General features: G+C 48.3%; 1 protein-coding gene across 1 annotated transcript; it reads right to left on the bottom strand.

The window, feature by feature from the left end:
• Positions 1 to 7,967: 7,967 nt before the first annotated feature.
• On the bottom strand, positions 7,968 to 11,838 carry FBXL12 (F-box and leucine rich repeat protein 12). Its single transcript, XM_042978108.1, has 3 exons — positions 11,516 to 11,838; positions 11,326 to 11,398; positions 7,968 to 8,921 (listed from the first exon to the last, which is right to left on the bottom strand). The coding sequence occupies exons 1-3, from the start codon at positions 11,599 to 11,601 to the stop codon at positions 8,100 to 8,102; spliced, it is 981 nt and encodes a 326-aa protein (XP_042834042.1). The 5' UTR covers positions 11,602 to 11,838; the 3' UTR covers positions 7,968 to 8,099.
• Between the last annotated feature and the right edge of the window lie 4,612 nt (positions 11,839 to 16,450).

The raw sequence follows: 16,450 nt of genomic DNA on the forward strand, positions 1-16,450 counted from the left end.
TTCAAGTAAAAATTAAAATAAAAGTTCTCTTTTAAAAAGAAAAGAAAAGCCCTTTTCCTGCCCCACTATACTTTTGGGTTATAACATCAGCCTAGTGCTTGGGGCAAAGGAGCAGCGGGGAGATGGAAGGAGCAGCAGATGAGAAAACTGAGGTCCAGAGTCATCTGGACCCATTACTTCCACCACACCACAGCAACCCGGACCCCGCCGGCCGGGAAGAGCGGTGGATCCGGAAGTCTCTCGGGAAACGCGCCACAAGGGACTGACCGGACCTGCCCTTTGGCCCCGGATCTTTCGAGCCAGACCCTCCAGACGACACCAGAGCTGGGCGCTCCCATATGCCCCAGAAGCGATGCAGCCTGCGGCGGCGCCCGGCTGACAGACACTTCTGCTTCCGGTTTTGTGAGCCGAGATGGCGCGGGTCGCCAGGGCTCCCGCCCAGCGGGGTCGGAGGAGGGCAGAGCTTGAAGAAGCCAGCGGGCAGGCAAGGGTCTTAAATCCGCCCAGCCAGGAAGGAGTAGGAGGATTAGTGGGCGGGGCAGGGGCGGGGACAGTGCCTGGGGGCGTGGCTTGGCCTGAGACAAGTCCTTGGGGGCGTGGCGGGAGGGGGGGGTGAAGACCAATCCTAGAAGGCGGGGCTTGAGGGTAAGCGTAGTGCGTTGTGGGCAGGGCTAAGGGGGCTTCCGGTCTCAGGGGGCGGAAACCGGATGAGGACCAGGTGTGAGGGCAGGGCTTGGGCGGGCCTCACTCTCAGTGGGCCCGTCCTCAGGATGCCCAATAAAAGCTTTTTTTGCTTCTTTTGTCATTCCTTCCGAGACTCTGTGACAGAACACCAGGTTTACAAAAGTATCTGTCAGTCCACAAAGTGGATCACACCTCCATTCATCCCGTTCCTTCCTTAGGGCCTTAAAGTTTTTAAATTTTCTTCTTCAGTGGGTTGTATCTTTCAGTTAGGTTCACTCCTAGACACTATATATATACATTTAATTTTTTGTTTCATTTCCCATTTGATTGTTTTGGGGGAGTTCTGAGAGATGGGGGACGTGCTCTGACTTAAGTCACAAGTGTAAATAAGAGTATCCAGCCCATACAGTAGATGCCCGACAAGTATACATTCCTTCCATTTTCCCTATTTATGAAGGGTGACGAGGTGTATAAATACTACCAACGTCTCCTAATTCCTATATTGTGAGGGTACAATTATCTACGTGGCAAATCCGGTGACGTGCTGCCATCTTCTGGTGATTGAGGGTATTACACTCTATCTCAAGTAGCTCTTAAAACCAACTATAAAACTTTACTTCCCTATTGGAAAGGTTTGTGAAAACGAATAAAAGGAAACCTCATTTAGAATGGAGTTGGGAGACCAGCAGGGAGAGCTTTCATGCCCAGCGCTAGTCAATTGTAGGTCCAACAGGAAGAGAGGGACCTTGTAAGTAAGTACTCCTTTAGTATCCCAGCAAGAGGAAGGAAGCTTTTTCCTCCCCCAGCAACAGCTCAGTCAATGAGAAGCCACTATACTTCAAACTCCCAATTTATTCCAATTCACTTTTAATTTATAAAAGCCCCTCCCCACTCCCCCTTTTTCCTCTATAAAAAGAGCTACCTTCCTTTATTGTGGGGACTTACCTATGGTTTTGCCATGGTTTGCCTGGGCCTGGGGTTGCAAATTTTTGCTGTTCCTAAATAAGCCCATCTTTTGCTGATAAAATAACCGCCAGTTTTGTTTTTAAGGGCAACAGTTCTCACATTAAATGTTGATTTATTTATTTCTGAGAGAGAGACAGAGAGAGCAGGGGAAGGGCAGAGAGAGAGTAAGAGAGAATCCCAAGCAGGATCCGTGCTGTCGGTGCAGAGCCTCTCCTGGAACTCCATCCCACCAACAGAGAGATGGTGACCTGAGCCAAAATCAAGAGTCGGTCGCTTAACCAAGGGAGCCAGCCAGACACCCCAACAGTTCTCACTTTGAAAAGCATTTTCCCTTCCCACTATACCTTTGGTTATAAGATCTGCCTGGTGTTTGAGGTAAAGAGAAAGAATAGTTTGACAGATGAGAAAACTAAGGCCCAGAACCATGTACACCCCCCAGCCATCTGGTTGGAGGAATTCAGGGAATGAGTGTGAGTTTCTGGAGAATGAACAAGTGCAAAGGTCCTGAGGTAGGAGAGGTTTGGGCTTTAAAACAACAGCAGAGGGGCACCTGGGTATTTCAGTCAGTTAACCATCCGACTCTTGATTATGGCTTAGGTCATGATCTCACAGTTTCTGAGTTCGAGTCCTGCATCAGGCTCTGTACTGACAGTGCAGACCCTGCTTGGGATTCATTCTCTCTCTCTCTCTCTCTCTCTCTCTCTCTCTCTCCCTCAAAGTAAATAAATAAACTTTTAAAAAGTAGGCAACATCAGAAGTCCAGTGTCTAAAATGTTTGAAGTGAGTCGGGCAGGTTGGAGACTAATTGGAAGTGAAGTCAGAGAAGCAATGAAGTCAGATCATACAAGGCCATCTGAGCAACTCTAAGAATTGTGGGTGTTACCTTGAGAGCAATGGAGGAGCCCCTGAAGAGTTTTGAGTTCCAGAGCAACATGACCTGATGTCTATTTTTAAAATTCTCTTTGGGGCACCTGGGTGGCTCAGCTGGTTGAGTGTCAGACTTCGGCTCAGGTCATGATCTCGCGGTTCGTGAGTTCGAGCCCCGCGTCGGGCTCTGTGCTGACAGCTCAGAGCCTGGAACCTGCTTCGGATTCTGTGTCTCCCTCTCTCTCTGCCCCTCCCCCATTCATGCTCTGTCTCTCTCTCCTTCAAAAATAAACATTTAAAAAACTTTAAATAAATAAAATAAAATTCTCTTCGTCTTTTGTGTGACTCTAGGGAAGAAAAGATAGAATCAGCGAGGACCATTAGAAAGTTAAGGCAATAATCCCAGTGACAGATGGAGATGGCTGGACAAAGGTGGCTGGGGAGAATGGAGGGAGTGGGATCCACTCTGGTGCTAAAATTAAGGCAGAGCTAATGGCTATCTGCTGATGGATTTGTGTAGTTTTAGAGCAAAGAGTCAAAAATGACCCAAGGGATTTTTGTTTCTTTATCATTGTGAAAAATAATTCTGGACATTGGTAAAGAGACTTCATTCAAAAGTGTTATTGAAAAAGGGAGAAAAGGAAGGGCGGGGTGCCTGGGTGGCTCAGTTGGTTAAGCATCCAGCTTCGGCTCAGGTCATGATCTCACAGTTCATGAGTTCGTACTCCTCCCTTGCGTTCTGTCTCTCTCCCTCTCTCTCTCTCTCAAAATAAACATTAAAAAAAAATTTTTTTAATGTCTTTGATTTTTCTCCAAACTCCCAATAGTAGACAAAATTCTAGAAGGCTACCTCAAACTTCTCACAGTGATTTCCTCTGGGGCCTGGGATTAGAAAGAGGTACCCTTTCTGTACTCTTAAAATTCTTCACAGGCATATATTATTTTTTATATCAGAAAAATTATTTTAACAAGATATATGTGCTTTAACACAAATATCCATCAAAGGTGAATGGGTAACAAATTATGCTATTATAGTCACATGATGGAAATACTACTCAGGAACAAAGTTTTGATTCCTACAAGAGCTTGGATAAATCCTAAAATCATCATAATGAGTAAAAGACAAGATACACATGTGTCAAAACTCATCAAATTATGCACCTAAATATGTGCTGTTTATTGCTATGAATTATACCTCAGTAGAGCTATGCAAAAATTTATTTATTTTTTTAAAATATTTTTATTATTTTTGAGACAGAGAGAGACAGGGCATGAGCAGGGGAGGGGCAGAGAGAGAGGGGCACAGAGAATCCTAAGCAAGCTCCAGGCTCTGAGCTGTCAGCACAGAGCCCGACGCGGGGCCCGAACTCACGAACCGTGAGATCATGACCTAGGCCGAAGTCGGACACTTAACCAACTGAGCCACCCAGGCACCCCAAGCTATGCAAAAATTTATATGTCTAGTCTTTGTCCCTTGATGGGGCACAACTGTTGGGCCAGGCTTTTAGAACTGCTACCTATCAGCTAGGCAGTTTTGCCTAATGGTTAGGATGTAGGATAAGATTACTCAGTTCTGCTACTTCTCTAGTTGTGTGACTTTGGGTAACTTAACTTCTCTGTGCCTCAGTTTCCTCCTCTGTACCTTCCTCACTGGGCTGCTGGTAAAAGTCCATGCATGAAGGACTGAGCATAGTACCTGACACAAAATAGACACTCGAGAAATGTTAGTTCTTGCGATTGCCCTTTACTTCCAATGGAGGGTGTATTCATCCTGTTTTTAATTTTCTATATTTTGTGATGCTTTGACACCTTAGGGCCTTGCAAACCTGGCTCAGGACCACCCCTCTGAGGGTTGGGTAATTCCTAGAGATAGGAAACAACTTGCTTTTGAGCACACTTTCATATGCAAACCAGCCAATCCAACTACCTCTGTTATCTCACTCCTAACACAGCAAGCCAATATTTCCTCTGCCCTAAATCACGCCAGGGCCAAGTAACAGACAACTAGGAATGGCCTCTAGAGCCTAGAGCCCACCAAAATTATTCAAAGTAGTCAATTCTAAGCTTGTTCAGCTTGCCTACCCTGCCTCGCCTATTTCTTCCTGCAAAAACCATAATAAAGGCGCATGCCTGTGCTTTCCTCCTACTTCTCCTGCCTCCTACAGACCCCATTATGGTTTTTCCCCATAATGGCTCTGTGAGACATTCCCCTCCTCTTGGGAATCACAAGTACTGTACCTTTTAGGAAAGAATCTGCCACTCAAAGCCTTGCTGGTTATGGATAATGCCCCTCCTCATCCTCCAGGCTTCGAGGATGACTTACTAGAGGAATTCAAGTTCATCAAGGTCAAGTTCCTTCCTCCCAACACCACTCCAGTCCTCCAGCCCATGGATCAGCAGGTCATTGCGAACTTTAAAAAAGTTTACACTAAAGCACTATTTCAGCGATGCTTCGAGGTGGCCCAAGAAACAAACCTTACCCTCCAAGAGTTTTGGAAAAAATCATTTCCACATCGTGAACTGCCTCAAGATCATTGACAGAGCCTGGGATGGGATCACCAAGAGAACCCTCAATTCTGCTTGGAGAAAACTGTGGCCTGATTGTGTTCTTAGATATGACTTAGAGGGGCTTGCTCATGAACAGGAGCCACCGGTGGTCGATGAAATTGTGTCCTTGGGGAAGACCAAGGGGGGGACTGGAGGTGAATGAGGATGTCATTCAAGAGCTGGTGAAGGAACATGGCCAGGAGCTGACCACTGATGGCTGATGGATCTGCATCACAAGCAACAGCAAGAGGTTATGGATGAGATCTCGTTTGCAGAGGAGGAGGTGGAGGAAAAGGCGGAGGAATCCCTCACCCCAAATGAGATTAGGGAGACGTGTAAAATGTGGGAAACAGTGCAAGATTTTGTAGAAAAGCACCACCCGAATAAGGCTGTAGCAGTGCGAGCGAGGAATCTGCTTAATGACAATGCGATGCCACATCTCGGCGAAATCCTCAGATGGAGGCAAAAGCAAGTGTCATTGGCTAAGTTCCTTGTTAAAGTTGCACAAGAAAAAGATTCCATGGAGCCAAGAGCAGTGATTCCGTTAGTGATAGTGAAAGTCGGTCGTCCTAGACAATCACCCTCCTCTCTCTTGTCTCCCTCACACCAGCCGTGAAGGTTTTCAAAGGTAAGTGCAGGTTATTTTTTTACTTATATTTTGCATTTTCTTTACTATTTTGTATTATATTACAGTATTGTAATCATTTTTATATAAATATTTTTGGGTTGTGGAATGAATCATCTGAGTTTCCATTCTTCTGGGGAAATTCGCTTTGATATACAAGTGCTTTGGATTACAAGCATGTTTCCAGAACAAACTGTGCTCGCAAACCAAGGTTTTACTGTAATCAAGTTTTCTTCCAAAGACACTTGTCTCCGTGTCCATCGCCATACGTGATTTTTGAAAAAAGATTTTTTTAAGTTTATTTATTTTTGAGAGAAGGAGGCAGAGCATGAGTGGGGGAGGTGCAGAGAGAGAGGGAGGCACAGAATCTGAAGCAGGCTCCTGGCTCTGAGCTGTGAGCACGGAGCCCGATGCCGGGTTTGAACCCATGAACCATGAGATCCTGACCTGAGTTGAAGTTGGCCACTCAACTCACTGAGCTACCCGGGCGTCCCCACCATATGTGATTAAAACAGATCTCAGGTACATTTCATAACAGAGGGCATCCTCAAGCCCCTGGCCCCTGGTCACGAAGGCGGTGGTCAGGCTCTGCCATAACCCTACCAGCCCTCCGAGCTAAGCCCAGAAAGGGGTCACTGAAATCGGGTGAGACCGGGAGAAAGACACCTCTTCAGTACCAGTGCCCCAGCCTGGAACAATCCAGTCCCCCAGGTGCCCTGGCCTGGCGCTGCCAGATTTGATCAGCACGGGACAGGTAGACACTCACCGTGGCCACACTGGATGAGCACTCATACCATAGTCCTCAGGTGGCCAGATGGAGAATTTCTCCTCCACCCCCTAGCGGGAAAGCATGAGAGAGACACCAGGTCCTCTGAGAAGTGAGCTTGGAACACGGAACCAAGGGTATCAGTTCAACCCCATCTTCTCTTCTGGCTCTGGCCCACCACGGAGCAGGCAAGCTGGGCCAGTGGGCAGGTGGTGATCCTGTCGCGTTCGTACACGCCCTCCTCCCCAGCTCGGGTCAGAAGCGACACTCCTCTCCTGATCACTATCGGCCTGCCACCTGCATCTTTCAAGTGGCTCAGACTCAACGGGCAGGAAAAGGAGTTGCTGCTTTCTGAACCCCTAAAGCCTGTGCCACCTGTGGGGACCCTCCAACCTCACCCCATCAGCTGACTTCGCTTCCTATTGCTCACCTCTTCTTCCCTCAGCCACGCAGATCTTCTTCCTGATCTTGAAAGAGGTCAAACTCATCCCTATCTCAGCCAGTGTCTTGGCCGCCTTCTTCCCCCCGCACTTCCCAGAGGGGGTTCCTCCTCACCCCTCAGGTCTCCAAACTTGAGAGGCTTGCCCCACCCACTCCACCAGGCACAGGCACCTCCATCATGTGAGCCTACTTCAAAACCGTCTCAGTCTCAGGGCGCCCGGGTGGCTCAGTCGGCGAAGCGTCCGACTTCGGCTCAGGTTGTGATCTTGCGGTCTGGGATTTTGGGCCCCGCGTCGGGCGCTGTGCTGACAGCTCAGCTCCAGGCTCCAGGAGCCTGCTTCGAATTCTGTCTCCCTCTCTCTTTCTCTGCCCCTCATCTGCTCACACGCTGTCTCTCTCTCTCAAAAATAAACATTAAAAAAAATTTTTTAATTGTCCCAGTCTTTAAAACCATCCCATCAATGTGTTCACCTGCAGGTCGACCCTGCCGTCTGCTCAGGTCTTGTTTTGTTCACTGCTGCAGCCCCAGGGCTTCGACCAGTGCTTGCAAAATAGTGGGCAGGCAAGAAACGTTTGTTGAATGAATAAACCAAATGCTTTTGGGAAAAAAAAAAAATTATTTTTCTTTAATAGCAAAATAATATATATATTGTGGAAAAATTTGAAAATATAGAATACCAAAATACCGAAAGTACAACTGAGAACCTTCACTGACACTTTCAATCGTCAAAGCAGAAGTCTTCCTGGGCTTTCTCATCGCATCCCTCGTGTATCAATGGCGTGTCAGCGTGGGGGTGCACATGCATAGGTAGTCTTGCCAGGCCTCCTAAAGGGGCCCTGGCCCCTCAGCTCCCCCTAACTCTTAACCCCACCCTGCTGCATCCATTCTGTTCCTGAGAATGACCCATCGTCGAGGACCTTTTTGGCCCAGGGGCTGGTAAAGAGTAAGGCTTCGCGACATAACCATGAGGTAGCTATGATCTTCCCCTCTTCCAGATGTGGGGATAGGCCCTCCGAGAAGCTGGCTGATGTCACAGAGGCCAAACAACTGGCAAACAGGGATTCCAACTGTCCGGAGGCCCCAAGGCCTTCGTTCTACCTTGTGGCTTTGGGCTCTCTCAACCTGGTTACGGGCCCTCTGCAAGGTGCTGTCCAGAGGGTCTGGGGCTCACCCATGAGAGCCAACATGGATGGATGGTGCAGTCACATCCACCAGTCCATGGACTCTTTGGGGCAGGCCCTGACGATGACCATACAGTGGGGCAGCCCCTTACACAGGATCCTCTCGGCCTCCTGATCCTCCCACCCCAGCCCCTGCAGCTCAAGGACCCTGAGCTTGGGCATGGCGAGGCAGGAAGAGAGGATCTCAGCCGGGGAAGGCATTTCTGGGGTGATGAGAGGGCCCAGCAAGCACAGACTCTCCAGGGCTGGCATGCCCTCCAAGACGGACAGGCCGGGGGCAGAGAGGCCCCTCACGGTCAGCCGGATCTTCCGCACATCTCGGAGGTGGCGACTGACGGCCAGGAGGGTGCTGTCAGCTGAGAGGGTGCAGCCCAGCACCTCCAGCCTCTGCAGGTAGCCCAGCTCCTGGAGGCCCGCATCCAGCCCCGTCTCGGTCACGCGGTAGGTACCGCCCAGCACCAGCGACCGCAGGGCGCGGAAGCGCGTCAGGCCCTGCAGGTGCTCATCACGGAAGGCAGGGACCCGGTCCAGCACGATGCACTCGAGCAAGGGCAGCACGGTGGGGTCCTGCTCCTTGAGGAGCCAGGCCATGGAGATCTCGCAGCTGTGCAGCTCCAGGGTCCTCAGGGTGCAGGGCAGGCTGGTGATGGGCACCATGCTCAGGTCAGCCACGTGCAGGCAGAGACGCTTCAGGTTAGGGCACTTCTGGCCCAGGGCCCTCATCAAGGCGGGGGACAGCCGGGGGGCCTGGGAGCCTGAGAACAGGTAGCCGCCCACCCGCAGGGAACGGAGCCGAGATGCCATGTAGCGGCGAAGGAGGTGCCACATGACTTTAGGCCGCATCTGTAAGAGCCAGAGGCGGGGGTGACAGGGTGAGAGATACAGAGAATATCCCAAGGCCCCTGCCTGCCTGGAGACGGACCAGCCCCAGCTGGGGCACTAGTGCTCCCCTGGGCTTCTGCCCGACCCCTGCCAGCCTCACCTCACCGTGCACCTCCCCAGGAGTAACAGGCCAAGTGAACCCCATCGTTTTGACTTCTAGGTTTGAACAAAAGCACTGAGAGAAAAGGGAAGATCATAACAGATCTGTCTTCAGCAACAGAGTGGGGTCTTTGTAAGTAAGAAAGCAGAACAAGTCACCAGCATTTATCCCTTTCTTCGTGGCCACTGCCACTAGGAATAAGCAACACAAAGCCCAACTGAAAAAGGCTACAACTGTCCAGAGTAAATTAAAGTCATCTTAAAAATAATAATAATAGGGGCATCTAGGTGGCTCAGTCGGTTCAGCGTCCAACTTCAGCTCAGGTCATGATCTCACAGTTCGTGAGTTCAAGCCCCACATTCGGCTCTGTGCTGACAGCTTGAAGCCTAGAGCCTGATTCAGATTCTGTGTCTCCCTCTCTCTGCCCCTCCCCTGCTCTCTCTCTCTCTCTCTCTCTCTCTCTCAAAAATAAATAAGCATAAAAAAATAAAAAAAAATAATAACAAAAATCACAGCCTAGTAATGGTGAAAACTGCAAAACTTAACCCCAGGAAGTTAATTACTGCAAAACAAACAAAATGTAAGTGGAAGCACCTTGCATTTCATTGTATGTACATTTAACCTTTTTTAAAAAAAGACGGTAGGGGTGCCTGGGTGGCTCCATTGAGTGTCCACTTCAGCTCAGGTCATGGTCTCACAGTTCATCGGTTTGAGCCCCACGTCAGCCTCTGTGCTGATAGCAAGAATGGAGCCTGCTTTGGATTCTCTCTCTGCCCCTCCCCTGCTTGCGCTCTCTCCCTCAAAAAATAAACGTAAAACAAAACAAGAAAGAAGAGAGCAAAAAGAAACTGAATAGTGTAAAATTTGTGCATAGCATAAAACCTGAGGGGCTGTTAGAAAATCAGAATCTGGGGCCCCACCCAGCTCACTGAATCAGAATCAGCATTTTATTATTTTCTTAAATTATTTTTTAAGATTTTTATTTTTAAGTAATCTCTACACCCAACATGGGGCTTGAACTCACAATCCCGAGATCAAGAGTCACATACTCTACTGAATCAGCCAGCCAGGTGCCCCAGAATCAGCACTTTAACAAGATCTTTAGGTGATTCATATACACGGTGAAGTTTGACACTATTTTATAACACTGTTTGTGAGAGTAAAAAGTTGGAAATAACCTAAAGGTCTGTCAACAGGAAAACAGGTAAACAAATTGTGGTATATTCACCTAACAAGTTGAAAGGAATGAGCTAGATTTACATGTGTCAAAAGCAATGTTGTGTAAATAAAGCCATCGGTGGATATATAATAAATAGCATTTAATTACCTAGACAGAACAGCATTATTTCAACTTTAGAAACACATTAACAAAATTGTATATTGCTTATGGGTAGTCACACAGGAAGTAAATAAAAACATGAAAGGAATACTACAAATCCATTTTATAATAGTGGTTACCTCTGAGAAGGGTTTCAAAAAATGCAATGAATACATCTATAAATGATGTATGCATATGCATATACATAAGTCTTTGCATGTATGTCTCACACAATCTGCAGCAAAAATGACCAAAAGTTTGGGGCGCCTGTGTGGCGCAGTCCTTTAAGCATTGGACTCTTGATTTCAGCTTAGGTCATGATCCCACATTGGTGGGTTTGAGCCCCAGGTTGGGCTCCACGCCTCAGAGTGCAGAGCCTGCTTGGAATTCTCTCTCCCTCTCTCTCCCTCTGCTCCTCCCCTGCTCGCTCTGTTCTGTCTCTCAAACTAAATAAACTTAAAAAAAAAAAAAAAAAGACTAAAGGTTAAAATGGGTTAAATCTAGGTGGTAAGTACATAGTTGTTTCAGATTATCCTCTATACATTTCTCTGTATATTTGAAATAGTTCATAAGAAAACAAGAAAAATACAATGCAAATGGGAAAACGTGGAAAAGGTTCAGTTGCAATACTCAGTAAATAAATTCTGGAAATTAAGTTGAATCTGGAGAATGATTTCTCCAGAAAAACTCATTAATAGCTAATGTAATCAAGAGGCATTTGTCATAGGCTCACCGTACGCCAGACACTGCTCTAAGCTCCCTGAACGAACTTGGCTATCCTCATTTTGGAAATGGGGAAACAGGCCAGGAGGTCACCGAAGGGCAGCTAAGGGACGCTGCCGGGATGCACCCTGGACTGCCAAGCTCGAACTCTAGGGTGCAAGGAGTGGTCCTTGCGGCCCAGAGACCCCACCGCGGCCCATGCCCGCCCGGTCGACCCCGTGTACCGTGTACAGAGTCAGGTCGACGTGTCGCCAGAGCCACCGGTCGTCCACCAGCCTCTTCCAGCGGTGACAAACCCTGGGGGGAGGGGACCCGCCGTTAAAAAACTAACCGCGGCCCCCCGGGGACCGGATTCGCATCTCCGGGTGCTCCCCCCGCCCGGCTCTTCCCCCCACCCGCGGGGCGGGGCCGCACCTGGAGATGCGAATTCGATCCCGGACCGGGAGGTAAGAGAAGATCTCTAACAGGACTGAGTCCGGCAGGTCCGCCAAAGTCGCCATGATCCCGCCGACACGCACTTCCGCTTGTGGCTGTAAGGGGATTCACGATCTCACCCTCCGGGGGCCAGCAGGCGGCGGGTGGCTGGGGGTGCCGGCAAGGCGGAGGCCGCCGCCTCCAGCAGCCGGCGGAGAGTTTCAGCTTTTCTCTCGCGGGGACAGGGTTGGGCCCCGGCGACAGACCCGCCCACTATCTGGATGGAGCGCAGGGGACACGCTGGGAACCAGGCCTGAGCCCGGAAGGCGTGGCTGAGGCGGTGACGCACCCGGAGGCGGGGTCAAGGGCGGGGACAAGGCTGTGGGCGGGGCTGAGGTTAGGGCAGAGCCCGGAGGCTTGACGGGGCAGTGACTAGGGACCCGAGGGCAAGCCTGGTGGGGTGACGGGAGACCTAGGGATGAGCTAGGGGCTGGAACTAAACCACGGAGCGGGATTAAGGGCGGGAACAAGGCTCGAGGCGGGGCTGGGGACTGGGATCCAGCCTGGAAAAAGTGGCTCGGTTGTTGACTGGCGGCCCCGGGTGGGCGTTAAGTGCGGTGACAGGCCCGGAGCGCGGCGAGTCTTCGGAGCGCCGGGCTTACAGACCCCAAGGCCAAGCCCGGAAGGCGCGCTCAAGCATTGGGGCGCCTTGACCGCGGGGGTTGGGGCGGGACGACCAGCGGCTGGCCTAAAGGAGAGCGAGGCCCTAACTTGTTTTTAAACCTAGTAATGCTTTTTGATGCCTATGAACATGAATAAATTTGTAGAACTGAAACAGCTTGTTAAAGGGTGTGTTCAATTTTTCGTTCTGATTGATAGTGCTAAGTTGTTCTCCACAGAGGGGGAGTTGACACTCCCACCAACTGTATATCATTCACTTCTAAAACATTCATTTTGGGAGCACCTGGGTGACTCAGTAAATGGGCATCTGACTTCGGCTCGGGTCATGATCTCGCAGTGGGTGAGTTCAAGCTCCGGGTGGGGCTCTGCGCTGACAGCTCAGAGCCTGGAACCTGCTTCAGATTGTCTCCTCTCCCTCTCTCTCTCTCTGCCCTTCCCCCGCTGTCACTGTCTCTCTCTCAAAAATAAAAACATAATTTTTTTTTTAATTTGTTTTTGAGAGCGTGCTTGTGTGGGGGCGGGGCAGAGAGAGAGAATCTCAAGCAGGCTCCAAGCCCAGCATGTTGCCCGGATGCCTGGCTTCATCCCACAACGTGAGTTCATGACCTGAGTGGAAATCAAGAGTCAGATGTTTAACCAACTGAGCCCCCCAGGCGCCCCTAGGATTATGTTTTATTATTTTTTTAATTTATTTATTTTGAGAGAGAGAGTGCATGCACGTAAAAAAGAGCAGGGGAGAAGCAGAGAGCAAGGGAGAGAGAGAATCCCAAGCAGGTTCTGTGCTGTCAGAAGAGAGTCCAACACGGGGCTCAGTCTCACAAACCTTGAGATCATGAGCTGAGCCGAAATCAAGAGTCCGATGTTTAACCAACTGAACCACCCAAGTGCCCCCTTTAATACTTTAAGCAATCGCTATACCCAATGTGGGTCCTAAATTTACAACCTGGAGATGCATTTTAAATTTTGTAATTTTAAGTAGGTTCCATGCCTAACATGGGGCTTGAACTCACGACTCTGAGATCAAGAGTCACATGCTCTACCGACTGAGCCAGCCAGGTGACCCATATCACTCTTTTTTTTTTTTTTTTTTTAAGATTTTATTTTCAGGTAATCGCTACACCAAACGTGGGACTTGAAACCATAACCGCGAGATCAAGGGTCACATGCTCCACTGATTGAGCCAGTCAGGTACCCCATCACTCATTTTTAAACTTTTTTTTCCTAACATTTATTCATTTTTGAGAGACAGAGACACAGTGCGAGTGGAGGAGGAGCAGAGAGAGAGGGGGACACAGAATCTGAAGCAGGTTCCAGGCTCCGAGCTGTCGGCACAGAGTCCACTGTGGGGCTCGAACTCACGGACCAGACCGTGAGATTATGACCCGAGCCGAAGTCAGATGTTTAACTGACTGAGCGACCCAGGCGCCCCTCACTCATTTTTAAATTAGCAATTCATAAGGGCAGTGAATTTCATTCAAACATTCCTGTATTGAGGAGTATTCAAGTTGTTCCAGATTTGTTACCACAGACAATATCGGAGCTAGGCGTTATTTTATATACGTATGTACGTGTACACATATATCCCATGTCTTTATTTTCATTGGATAAATAACCAGGAGCTGGTTTGATGGGTCAAAGGGGCATGTGAAATTTAATTTTGAGGTTTTGCTAAATCACATCCCCAAGAGCCTATAATGGCAATAAATGTTTTCAATACATACACACAGGTGCAGAAATTGGAGATGTTGAAAACTGTTTAAAAAAATTTTTGTTTAATGTTTGTTTATTTTTGAGAGAAACAGAGACAGAATGCGAGTGGGTTAGGGGCAGAGAGAGAGGAGACACAGAATCCTAAGCAGGCTGCAGGCTCTGAGCTGTCAGCACAGAGCCCAACACGGGGCTTGAACCCCTGAGCTAAGAGATCATGACCTGAGCTGTGAGATCATGATATGAGCCGCGGTTGGTCACTCGGTCACTCAACCGACTGAGCCACCCAGGCGCCCCATTGAAAACTGTTTTAAAAAGGAATGCATGGGGCACTTAGGTGGTGAGTCCGTTAAGCACTGACTTCGGCTCAGGTCATATTTCGGTTCATGAGTTCGAGCCCCTTGTCAGGCTCCACTCTGATGGCACCAAGCCTGCTTGGATCCTCGATCTTTCCTCTCTTTCTCCCTTCCCCTACTCACGCTTTCTCGCTTTCAAAATAAACTTAAAAAAAATTTTTTTTTTAATGCAAAATAGGGGCTCCTGGATGGTTCAGTTGGAAGAGCATGTGACTCTCAATCTCAGGGTCTTGAGTTTGAGCCCTAAAATGGGTGTAGAGATTACTAAAAATAAACTTTTTTAATGTTTATTTTGGGGAAGGGGGAGAGAGTGCACAAGCAGCGTGTGCATCCACAAGCGGGGGAGGCTCAGAGAAAGAGGGAGATAGAGAACCTTAAGTGGGTCTGTGCTGACAGCAGAGAGCCCTATGTGGGGCTCGAACTCATGAACCATGAGATCAAGACTCGAGCCAAAGTTGGACGCTTAACTGACTGAGCCACCCAGGCACCCCTAAATATAAATAACTTTAAAAAATACATAATTAAACATTAAAAATTTTTAAAACATGCAAAACTTATTAAGATGTAAATATTAAATGTGTGTAATTTTGCCTATCAACTGTACTTCAGTAAAGTTAAAAAATAATACATCTCTATGCTCACACTTATCCATAAATAAATACAAAGTATGGGGCACCTGGGTGGCTCAGTCGGTTGAGCATCTGACTTCGGCTCAGGTCATGATCTCGCGGTCTGTGAGTTCAAGCCCCGCGTCGGGCTCTGTGCTGACAGCTCGGAGCCCGGAGCCTGCTTCAGATTCTCTGTCTCCCTCTCTCTCTGACCCTCCCCTACTCATGCTCTGTCTCTCTCTCTCTCTCAAAAATAAACACTAAAAAAAATAATAATAATAAAAGTAAAACACTATGGTTTCCATCTATCAGGTTAAAAAAGATGAAGAAGCCAGAAAATACCCACACTGGCCTTGGTGTGAGGAAACAGACTCTTTCAACCCTGCAGAAAGGGCAGAATTGATTCAAACTCTTGAAGGCAATTTAGCAATATCAGATTGCAGCCTCTATTGGACCCAACGATCCCATGTCTAGGATCTCAAATTGCTAAAAAAAAAAAAAAAAAAAAAAAAAAGAGGCAGGTCTTTCAATGCTATTTGGAACAATCTCCAGGATATTGTTTGCTTTATTTTTTGTAATCTTTTTTTAATGTTTTATTTATTTTTGAGACAGAGAGAGACAGAGCATGAGCAGGGGAGGGGCAGAGGGAGAGGGAGACACAGAATCTGAAGCAGGACCCAGGCTCTGAGCTGTCAGCACAGAGCCCGACGCGGGGCTCGAACTCACAAACTGCGAGATCATGACCTGAGCCGAAGTCAGATGCTCAACCGACTGAGCCACCCAGGCGCCCCGATACTGTTTGCTTTAAAAAGCAAAGGGTGTTGGGGTACCTGGGCAGCTCGGTCAGTTGAGCATCTGACTCTTGACCTCGGCTCAGGTCATGATCTCGTGTTCATGAGATCGAGCACCACATGGAGCTCTATGCTGACAGTGCAGAACCTACTTGGGGTATTCTCTCTCTGCCCCTCCCCTGCTTGCCCTTTCTCTCTCTCTCTAAGTAAATAAACGTTTATTTAATTTAAAAAAAAAGGGGGGCGCCTGGGTGGCTCAGTCGGTTAAGTGTCCAACTTTGGCTCAGGTCATGATCTCGCAGTCTATGAGTTCAAGCCCCACTTCGGGCTCTGTGCTGACAGCTCAGAGCCTGGAGCCTGCTTCGGATTCTGTGTCTCCTTCTCTCTCTACCCCTCCTCTGCTCATGCTCTATTTCTCAAAAATAAACATTTAAAAAAAAAAAAGGACACAAATGCTTAGACAGCATTGTTCATAGTAGCAAAAAACTAAAATTAAAAAAATGCACACATGATTTATTATGTGTCTCACTCTTTTTTTTTAAATGTTTATTTTTGGGGCACCTGGGTGGCTCAGTCGCTTAAGCGTCCGACTTTGGCTCAGGTCATGATCTCGCGGTCTGTGGTTTGAGCCCCGCGTCCGGCTCTGTGCTGACAGCTCAGAGCCTGGAGCCTGTTTCAGATTCTGTGTCTCCCTCTTTCTCTGACCCTCCCCTGTTCATGCTCTCTCTGTCTCAAAAATAAATAAATGTTAAAAAAAATTTAAAAAAATAAAATGTTTACTTTTGAAATTTT

Source organism: Panthera tigris, chromosome A2, assembly GCF_018350195.1.
Source record: "Panthera tigris isolate Pti1 chromosome A2, P.tigris_Pti1_mat1.1, whole genome shotgun sequence".
Classification (NCBI taxonomy): Eukaryota; Metazoa; Chordata; class Mammalia; order Carnivora; family Felidae; genus Panthera; species Panthera tigris.